The sequence below is a fragment of the Phacochoerus africanus genome, chromosome 7, assembly GCF_016906955.1.
Source record: "Phacochoerus africanus isolate WHEZ1 chromosome 7, ROS_Pafr_v1, whole genome shotgun sequence".
Classification (NCBI taxonomy): domain Eukaryota; kingdom Metazoa; phylum Chordata; class Mammalia; order Artiodactyla; family Suidae; genus Phacochoerus; species Phacochoerus africanus.
This window is the reverse complement of record NC_062550.1, coordinates 23073440-23084627: the sequence shown is the minus strand read 5'-3', so window position 1 is coordinate 23084627 and position 11188 is coordinate 23073440. Positions and strand designations below refer to the sequence as shown.

The 11188-nt window shown below is 40.3% G+C and overlaps 1 protein-coding gene across 1 annotated transcript; it reads left to right on the top strand.

The window, feature by feature from the left end:
- Positions 1–6476: 6476 nt before the first annotated feature.
- Positions 6477–10652, top strand: LOC125130353 (olfactory receptor 6C2-like). Its single transcript, XM_047785726.1, has 4 exons — positions 6477–6517; positions 8428–8669; positions 8816–8917; positions 9718–10652. The coding sequence occupies exons 1-4, from the start codon at positions 6477–6479 to the stop codon at positions 10650–10652; spliced, it is 1320 nt and encodes a 439-aa protein (XP_047641682.1).
- Positions 10653–11188: the final 536 nt, after the last annotated feature.

The window sequence follows — 11188 nt, the reverse complement described above, 5'->3', positions numbered from 1 at the left end:
TTCAATCAGAATAACCAAATAAAAATGGCAGAGAAAATTTAGTAGATCCTTCCTCAAGGAAGTTACATGAATAGCCAATAGCCAATACATGGAAAGAAACTCAGTAACATCAGCCATTCAGGATATTCCAATTATAACTAAAATGAGTGACAACCTTATTAGAATAGCTACAATTAGCCGAGGGAACCCAGGAAGAGGTCTGGTCCACAGGAGAAGCAAGGCACCATGGTAAGGGAGGGCAAGAGGAGGACGGGCCAAATACCACAGGAATATATTTCCTTGCAAATGTCTGGACTCTCAGAGGCCAGGGCACCTCTGGCATAGGCTACAGGGGTCAAGATGCCACTTGCATGGGCTGTGGGTACTGGGACCCCTCACGTGCAGGCTACAGGTGGCCAAGCACCTCTTGCTTGGGCTAAGGACAGCAGGGGGCTGAGCAGGATGTAGTGCCTCTTGCATGGTCTCCAGTAGAGGGAAGCAAACCACAGCAGTCATCTCAGACACCAGAGGTCGGCAGGGCATGCCACCACTAGGGGTCTGAGAACAGGCACCACTCGTAGCCCCAGTAACCTCAGAGGTTAGCACACAGGAAGGCACTGCAACTGAGCACGACCAGTTGATGCTCTCACTTCCCTGGGAAGACACACAACCTTTGACTGCCACTGCCAAATGCTCTGGGCACCTCCTATCCCTGCCTGAGGATCGGTGTCACTTCCTGGGGCCCTGCAACTAGGAGCAGCCTGTGCCACCTTCACACAGGTCCTTGCCACTGTCAAGGGCCCAGCAACCAGGCACTGGCTACTAGCCCTGCCCATTGCCTCATCTCCCTGGAAGAGGGCACAGGACCCTAAAAGTAAAGAGTAAGCCCTCACAGAATACCCAGGGGTACTCATGCATATAAATAGTCCTCCAAGACTACAGTAGTTGTTTTCCCCAAATTCACAGAATAAGACAAATACAAGCAGGAGGAAGAAGCTCAGGAACCATTCCCAGTTAAAAGAACAGGAGAATTCATGTGAAGGAACAAACAAAGACCTCTGTAGTCCTACAGACACTGAGTTCAAAAAGAGACAGTGAAAGTTCTGAAGGAAGTCAGAGCAAATGTGAAGGAATTCAGAGTGGATATGAAAGCAATGCAGATGACTTTAGCAGGGAACCAGAAGACATAAAGAGGAGCCAAGAAAAACTAGAAAATTCATTTCCAAAGCAAAAGCTGAGGTAAAGACACTGAAGAGCAGAATGAACAATGCAGAGGAATGAATTAATGACCTGCAAGAGGGAATAATGGAAATCACCCACTCAGGACATCAGAGAGGAAACCAAATGAAGAAATATGAAAGCGATTAAAAAGTTCTCTGGGATAATGTAAAGAGGCCTACTCTATACATAATAGGGATTCCTAGAGGAGATGAAAAATAAAAGGCTATTGAAAATATATTTGGGGATTTCCCTTCATGGCTCAGCAGAAACAAATCTGACCAGCATCCATGAGGACACAGGTTTGATCCCTGGCCTTGCTCAGTGGGGTCAGGATCTGGCATTTCTGTGAGTTGTGGTGGTGTAAGTGGCAGGTGTGGCTCAGATCCAGCATTGCTGTGGCTGTGGTGTATGGCAGCAGCTATAACTCTGATTCAGCCCCTAACCTGGGAACCTCCATATGCTGCAGATATGGCCCCCCCCCCAAAAAAAAAGGAAGAAAGAAAGAAAACATATTTGAAGAAATTATGGCTGAAAACTTGCCAAATCTAAAGGAAACAGATAGGAAGGTCTAGGAAGCACAGAGGGCCCCAAGCAAGTTGAACCCAAACAGGCCAACTTCAAGATATATTATAATAAAAATGCCAAACGTTAAATACAAAGAGAGGATTCTAAAGGCACAAAGAGAAAACCAACGAGTTAATTATAAGGGGGCTCCCATAAGGCAATCAGGCGTTTTCTCTACAGAAACACTACAGGCCAGAAGACAGTGGCAAGATATTTTCAAAGATATAAAACGGAATACTTTGCAGCCTAGAATACTCCACCCAGCATGAATATCATTTAAAATAGAAGGAGAAATGAAGAATTTCTCCAACAAACAAACAAACAAAATAAACGAACACCAATACTAACTCAGGCTAAAAGATACTGAAAGGGGTGCTCTGAATATAAAAGAAGGAAGAAGAAATGACATGGAGGAAATCACAACGGGAAAGCAATCACTTCAAGAAACCAGTATACAGATCTAAAAGAAAAAAAAGAAAAAAAAACAAAACACCTATTGTAAAAGTGAAAGTAAACACAAGGAACAGCAAAGGGACAAACATAGACATGTTAAATAAGGACTTCAAAATCATAAAATTTGCGGAAGGAAGGCAAGAACATCTACATTTTTTTTTTTTTTTTCAGAATGTGTCTGAGCCTATATGACTATCAGACTAAAGGAAGCAGATATAAGAAGGGGTTAACATACTTGACAAACAGAACAACCACAAATCAAAACCAAACACTACATTCATGAAACCTAAAAAGAAGAGGACACAAACAGAAAATAAAAGGAAATCATCCAACCAAAAAAGAAACGAACAAAGGAGACCAACAGGTCAAAGAGGAAATGAACATGGAAATTAAAAAATACCTACAGACAAATGATAATGAAAACACAACCATTCAAAATCCATAGGAGGCTGCAAAAGAGGGAATTCAGAGCAATACACACCTTCTCCACAAAAGAAAAAACTCTCAAATTGACAACTTAATCTACCACCAAAAAGAATTAGAAAAAGAACAACAAACAAAACCTAGAGTCAGCAGAAGGAAATCATAAAGATTAGAGAGGAAATCAATAAAATAGAGGTTCAAAACACAATAGAAAAAAAAAATCAATACAACCAAGAGCTGTGTCTTTGGAAGGAAAAGCAAAATTGATAAACCTCTGGACAGACTCACCAAGAACAGGAGAGAAAGAACTCAAATAAGAATGAAAAAGGAGAAATCTCAATGGATTCTGCAGAAATACAAAAAAAAAAAGAGAGAGATAGAATACTATGAAGAATTCTATGCCAACAAATTTGACAACCTAGAAGCAATGGACAACTTTCTAGAGAATTACGGCCCACCAAAATTGAATCAAGAAGAAATAGATCAACTGAACATAGCGATCAATAAATGAAATTCATTACGTAATAAAAGCACACCCTACAAAGGTCCAGGGCCAGATGGCTTCACAGAAGAATTCCACAAAACACACAAAGAACTTATACCCATCCTTCTAAAACTTTCCAAAAGGCTGAAGAAGAAGGAACACTCCCAAACCCTAGCCAAAGATGCTGGCTGTCAAGCCACCACCACTCTAATACCAAAACCAGACAAAGACACTACCAACAAGGAAAATTACAGGCCAATATCTTTGATGAAAATGATGCAAAGATTCTCAACTTAATTGTAGCCAACTGAATCCAACAACATATCAAAAGATCCTATACCACCACCAAGTGGGATTCATCCCAAATTCACAAGGATGGTTCGACTCAGGAAAATCAATCAATGTCATACACCACATTAACAAGAGAAAAGTCAAAAACCACATGATCATCTCCGTAGATGCAGAAAAAGCACTTGACCAAATCCAACATCCATTTATGATAAAAATTCTTATAAAAGTGTGTATAGAGGGAAACATACCTTAACCTAATCAAAGCCATTCTGGCCAAACCCACAGCTAGAAGAATTACACTCAATGGAGAAAAGCTGAAAGCCTTCCTGCCAAAATCCAGAACAAGACAAGGATACCCACTCTCACCACTTTTGTTCAACATAATATTGTTAGTCCTAGCCACAGCAGTCACGCAAACAAAATAAATAAAATGTATCCAAATTGGAAGACAAGAGGTAAGAGTGTCCCTCTATGCAGATGATATGCTATTATATATACAAAATCCTAAGGACTCCACACCATAAGTACTCAAGCTGATCAATGAATTCAGCAAAGTAGCAAGGTACAAGATTATCATTCAAAAATCGGTTGCATTTCTGTATACTAACAATGAAATACTAGAAAAGTAAGACAAAAATACAACACCTTTTAAAATCGCACCCCCAAAAATTAAATACCTAGAAGTTAACTGACTAAGCTTGTGAAACACTTATATGCTGAGCAGTAGAAAACATTAATCAAGGCAATTAAAGAGGATTCAAAGAAATGGAAAGATAGTCCATGCTCTTGAGTTGGTAGAATTAATACTGTTAAAATGGCCATATTCCTAAAGCAATCTACAGATTAGATGTGACCCCTATCAAATTACCCATGACATTTTTCACAGAACTAGAACAAACAATCCAAACATTTATATGGAACCATAAATGATCCAGAATTGCCAAAGCTATCCCAAGGAACAACAGCAAAAAAATAGAAGCCATAATTCACCCCAACTCCAGGCACTATTACAAAGCTACAATAATCAAAGCAGTGTGGCACTGGTACCCAAACAGACATACAGACCAAAAGAACAGAATAGACAACCCAGAAATTGACCCAGATACCTATGGTCAATTAATCTTCAACAAAGAGGCAAGAATATAAAATGGCAAAAAAGACGATCTCTTCAACAAGTGGTGCTGGGAACACTGCACAGCTGCATGTAAATTAATGAAACTGGAACACATCCTCACACCATGCACAAACATAAACTCAAAATGGCCTAAAGACTTAAACATAAGCAAGAAACCATATAGAATATATATGAGTGGGTCACTCTATGTACAGCAGAAATTGACAGAACATTGTAAATTAACTAGAATAGAAAAAATAAAAATCTTATAAAAAAAATCCTATTAATACCCCCACCAAAAAATACAAAAAGAAAACTCCACATAGACATACTGAAATCAAGTCAAAGAAAAAGCACCTAAACCTGTGCGTATAAAACAAATAAAAAAATATACGAACATGTATAAATATAAAATATATGTAAATATAAATGCAAAAATACATGTTAACATTTTAATGTAATAGAATAGGATCATATATAAATTTAGCAATAAAAAGGCCCATGAAATATACAAACTGGAGGAATGTAAAAATCTGGGCGGTATTTCTGGAAAATACCTGTTCTTTGGATAAAGTCTTTTTCCTCTACTATTATTGGAATATGTTATGTTTATACTAAGCATGAATTATACATTTTACAGAATTAACAAATTTGAAAAATTGTCTTTATCTTCCTACAAATGCCTAACATGATATTGAAATACAAGAAGCGAAGTTTGATTTCGGCCTGGTCACCTGATAGTTATTATTGCCTGGCCTGATTCTGATGCTAGTATTTACAGCTGGGTCCCTGAGGACATTTTCCCCAGTTCTCTCTTTCTCTATCCCCAAGGTCCATTACACAAGGGATTCATTCGTTATTTTAAGTCAGGGCCATGGCACCAAGGCCATGTTTGTTTGTTTCACTTAACTGAAAACGGGGTCAATTCTTTTTCAAAAGGGAAATTCTGTCAGTTTAGAAATATGGCCCTCTGCCAGAAGTAGCAGAACAGCAATTTTCCCAGCAACAGAGAGAGATGCCTACCTGGCCATTTTAACTACTGTTAGCTTTGCAGTTACAGAGTAAAGAAAAGAGCACTTGGGCTCAGGAGGAGGAAGGCTTTGTGTTGGAAAACTCTTTATTTTGTATGGGTGGTGGAAGACTTGGTGAAAATTCTCCAACTGCAGGCCCTCTGTGAGTATGCATTTGCTCCTAAAAACAAGCAGCCCCCCTGCCCCTCTGCCACCTCTCCCCACCAGAAGAAGACATTCCTGAATGACTTTTTTCTCCCTTTGCAACTTTGTGGTTCAGCAAACAGCTGAGGCTACAACTACCAGAGAAGTATTTTTTACCACTTTTTTTTTCATTCTCTGAGGTCTAGAATGATGCTCTCCTCTGATGAAAGTGTCTATAGCAAAATAACTGATTGTTTTTATATTTTATGAAATGTTCCAACAACTGCTTATGATGTGTGTCTTTACAATATGAGTGGCAAGTACATGGCAGTCACTGATAAGCTGTTGTTAACGTATCACTACATTGAAATTCAACTAAATGTAGTGGAATGTTAGAGGGACACTCCTGCGTATTCTATACCATAACCTCACCCTCACTTGAAACAAAAACTGGGTATAAAATAAGTCAATTATCTCCATTCAGTGACCCACTTGCTTACGTTTTATCAGTTGGAGACCCCATCCTCTAACAGTCTTTTGCATTTTAATGGAAACTCAATTTTTTCATCTCTGTATCATATCAAGGTCAATTAATTTCATGACAGTATCCTGGAGACTGTGGAATATGAAGGACTGGAGAAAACAGTGGTATTTTGGGAAGAAAAAATGCTCTCCTCAGTACATACAAGCTGCTTGAGGTGCTTGAGAGGGAGTCAGATATCTGGAGCTGTGGTGACGACCTGAAGGGACGTATCAGGGCTGCACATACAATTCATTTTTACCCCCACGGGAAATGCCGGGTTATCCCTTTATGACCTTGAACCTGGTGTTGAGGTGGGGAGGCTAACTTTCAAGCAAACCATTCCCTGTTCTTCCCTTCTGCTCTTCTATAACGCTTTAGCCTAAACTATGAGACTAGGCACAAAGGTGGAGCAGATATCTGCCTTTCCTAAGGATTAGCAAGGAAATTTTTAAACCAAGGGAAACTTCATGTAACTATTGAGCTGAAGCCTCTAAGGCAAATGCCTTTTGATTCAACAACTCAGGAAAGTGACAAAGACTGAAGGACAGGAAATACTTGAGCTAGCTGTTATGTAAGTAATCAGAGAAAAGACCAAATATATTACACTTTTGGACCCAAGCAAAACATTTCAAGTGACGGGTTTTTTTTTTTTTTTCATTCTAGGGCTATATCAGACATGTAGCCTTTTTTTTTCTACCGCCAGGGAGCAAAGCATGATTTTTATGTTTTAAAGAGCTCATTAAAAAAAAAAATGAAAGAGAATAGGTAAAAGAGACAATATATGGCATATATGTTAAATATGTGCAATTCTGATGTCAATTACACCTCAATAAAGCTAGGACAGAATTGATAAAAATTGGGGACCCCATCTAGGATTACATATTTATATTGTAGAATGCGACATTCTCTCTTCCATAAAACAGAATTGAAATTTCACTAAATGAGAAACAGACTGCTTGGTCTGAGTCTGGAGAATACACACATTTTTTTTTTTCTTTTTTTCCCTCTTTTGTCTTTTTAGGGCCGGCACTGCAGGCATATGGAGGTTTCCAGGCTAGGGGTGGAACATGAGCTACAGCTGCTGGCCTACACCACAGTCACCGCAATTCAGGATCTTAGCTGTGCCTGAGACCTTTACCACACCTCACCAGCAACACAGGATGCTTCACCTACACAGCAAGGCCAGGGATCGAACCCGCTTCCTCCTGGATCCTAGGTGGGTTCATTCACCGCTGAGCCACGTTGGGAACTCCAATTTTTTCACTTTAAAACATCATGTTTATCGAGCTCTTAGCAAACTTTGACTAGGGCCAGCTGCTGTGGAATCTCAGGGAACAAGACTATGAACGGCCCGATGTTAACAAAATTACACGCACAGATTTAGTGATAGAGAGATGAGCACTATGCGCTGGAGAGGCAAAAAACGAGAGGCATGTAATTTAGACAATGAAGTCTCAAGAAAATGTTTACTCAGGAAGTGACATCAGCCCAAACTTAGTATCTCCGCAGGGGTGGGAAGCTCCTCAAGAGCAGAGGAACAGGAAAGAGACTCCACCCAAAGTACAAACATTTTGCTCTGCTTGGTGGAAAGCGAATGTCCCTCTTCGGTGGACACTTTCTGAAGAGCTGTTTCACAGGGGACATTCTTTCTAAACACAGACACCTTCCTCACACGAGTGTATCCTCAGGGGTCAAAAGCCTCATGCACTTCGCGTCTTAGGAGTCGATGCTACAATTTGACTTGGCGGTAGAGGCCGAATCCATGAAACAACTCAGGTGTTTCTCGTTAGTATCAATCCACATTTTCAACTGTAAACGTTAACTTCAAATAATATCCCACCTACTCATAAACAGAATAAAATCGACATCACTGCAAACACACGGCTGAGGCACAGACAAGTGGATTATAAAGTGTAAATCCTAGACAAATAACCCATGTGAAGACTTGCCCCCAGCAAACCGCCTGGCACACACAACGTGCTCAGCAACAGCGGTCAGCTTTTCCGGTTTTCTTTTTTTTTTTAAAGAAACCTCGAGTTGGTAATTTTTTAATCGGGAAGTAATTTTGTACTTACAGAGGAGTTGACAAAACGGTGCAGCTAGTTCTTAGCCTTCCCCGGGCTCCTCCGAACGGTAGCATCCTGCATAATCATAGTGTGATTATTAACTGTCAGGAATGAAACCTGTACACAAATACTAATAACTAAAATACGCATTTAAGGACGGCTCGGTGTCCTGGCCAGGCCGGGGCAGGAGGGGAGAAGGCTTTCTCCATCGCTGGTGCTGTTCCTGCTACTGCCTCCCCGGCAAGGAGCGTCGCGCGCTCTCTTAGCGCCACCTGCCGGTTCGGCGGCATCAGGCCACACACACATTTCCGGACTCGATCTGGCGCCCAGGGGCTGAGCAGGCACAGCGCCTGGTCTGACCGCCAGGAGGTCTGTGAGCCCCCAGAGGTCCAGGAGGGCTAGGCTTGCGGCTTAGGCTTGGGTTGGCCCTGGGGGGAAGGCTCCTTGAGGAGCGAAAGAGTAATTGAAAAATTAATTTAATTAAGTGCACACGTTATTTGGATTTTTCCCAGTTTTTCCACTAACGTCTCTTTTCTGTTGCAGGATCCACAAGTTACTACTTGACAAGAAATGGTCATGAGTGGTTGGTCTCCTCCTCCAACTCCTATCTCATTCTTTCTTCCCTTGGCCCTCATGACCTCAGAAGTATAAACAATTAAGGTTAAATTCTTTTTTTTTTTTCTTCCATTTATACTAATTTCTTTACCCAACACTGTAGTAGGTAACTTCCTAACACAGTACTTGTGGAATAGGATGTTCTGTCAGAGGGAAAATGGAAGGAAAATTGCATATTCATTTAGAAATTTAGAGACAACAGCAAAACTGAAAAACACTGGGTGTTATTTGCATGACAATTGTGACGCCAAATGTAAAATAAACCGAAGTAACTACTTTGGTCAGTGCAGTAAAAGCAAACCTTCCAGTACGGCACACACAGCCTGTAGATAATGTCAAGCTCAGCCGTTTTTGAACATTTAATAGGAACCAACACTTCCAAGGAACTTCTGAGTCCATTCAACCTGATGAGTAGTGAAGAATTATTAGGAGCAAAAGGACATTGTAATATCCACAAAATTGTATCACATGGATAATGCTTTCTAATTCCATAGCTAAAAACACTTCAGAGAATAAATGGCAGGATTTAGATGAATTGAAAAATGGAGATGTAAGAACATACAAGAGGGTATAAAGATATGGACTGCAGTACAAACTGATGTCAGAAAAACATGATCTTGAGGAGACCTATTATTCATTCTCAAAGAGCTGAAAATTCCTCACATTTCATGGGTCATTATCAGGCCAAAGAAGAAAATGACTATTCATTGCATTGATTGGGGTTTTTTTACGCTATGGCCTTGGCATCACAATTTCACACAAGTTTTCTCAGTTCAGTGCGTCACTTGAGTTGGTGAGGAGTGTGAGAAGAAGTACAAGTCAGCCATGAGAAACATGTACATGGTTATCTACATTCATACTTCTGGGACTGACAGGTGATCCTCAAATGCAGCTTCTCATTTTTCTATTTCTGTTTGTCTCCTACACGCTGAGTATAACTGGGAACATGACCATCATTATACTCACTTTGGTAGATTCTCGCCTTAAAACTGCCATGTACTTCTTCCTCAAACACTTCTCCTTTTTAGAAACCTTCTTCACTACGGTCTGCATCCCCAGGTTCCTATACAGCTTGTCAACTGGGGACAAAACTATCTCCTATGATGCTTGTGTGGCTCAATTATTTTTTGTCTTCCTTTTTGGAGCCACAGAATTTTTTCTCCTGGCCGCCATGTCCTATGACCGCTACGTGGCCATCTGCAAACCCTTACATTATGCGACCATCATGAACAGCAGAGTCTGTGGATGGCTTGTCAGCTGCTGCTGGATAGCGGGTTGGTTGGTCATATTTCCACCACTGTGCCTGGGCCTAAAGCTGGAATTCTGTGACTCTAATATCATTGATCATTTTGCCTGTGATGCTTCTCCTCTGCTGAAGATATCCTGTTCAGACACACGGTTCTTAGGACAGATGGCTGTGGCCCCTGCTGTGCTGACTGGCATCATGACACTTCTGTGTGTAGTTATGTCCTACACCTGCATCATCAAGACCATCATAAAGTTCCCTTCTGCCCAGCAAAAGACGAAGGCCTTCTCTACCTGCTCTTCTCACTTGATAGTGGTTTCTCTCACCTTTGGCAGTTGTATCTTCATCTACGTCAAACCTTCAGCAAAGGATGAAGTCGCAATTAATAAGTGTGTGTCCGTGCTCACTACTTCAGTTTCCCCCATGTTAAACCCATTTATTTATACCCTGAGGAACAAGCAAGTGAAACGAGCTTTCACAGACTTAATCAAAAGAATTTCATTGATCTCAAAGAAATAAAGTTGAAAGTCTCATAAAATATAAATATAAATATATGAGTAGTACACCTTAAAGTCATAATTTTCTTTTTTTTTTTTCTTTTTCAGTCACACTTGCAGCCTATGGAAGTTCCCAGGCCAGGCATTGAATCCAGGCTGCAGCTGAAGCCTAAAGCAGTTGCAGCAATGCTGGATCTTAAACCTGCTGGACCACAGCAGGAACTCCATAATCTTCAATTCTTAACCATTATACTCTGTTCTATTATCTGTTCATAGCGAAAGCTTATAACACTGTTACTCCTAAATCTTTACTAGCAAGTCATCATTTCAATGCTTGTCAAAATAAACAAGATGAGTCATTTCAAGTCTTATTGTAAATAAATTTTCTCCAAAATAACATCTCATATCAAGAGAGCATGAAATTAAATTTCCAGGAAAAGGGCCTTACCTAAACTCTAACCTGGCTCCGATCAGTAAAAGAACTATTAAATCTTATGTGTAAAAAAAGCAAATTGAACTCTTGAACTAACAGGAATATAATGGAGCTATAGCATCCAT

Excerpts from the sequence above, each read along its gene's own strand:
- LOC125130353 (XM_047785726.1), top strand. The coding sequence starts at position 6,477 with ATGCCGGGTTATCCCTTTATGACCTTGAACCTGGTGTTGAG. Across the intron at positions 6,518-8,427 it reads ACCTTGAACCTGGTGTTGAG|GACGGCTCGGTGTCCTGGCC; the intron begins GTGGGGAGGCTA and ends TACGCATTTAAG. Across the intron at positions 8,670-8,815 it reads GCCCCCAGAGGTCCAGGAGG|GATCCACAAGTTACTACTTG; the intron begins GCTAGGCTTGCG and ends TTTCTGTTGCAG.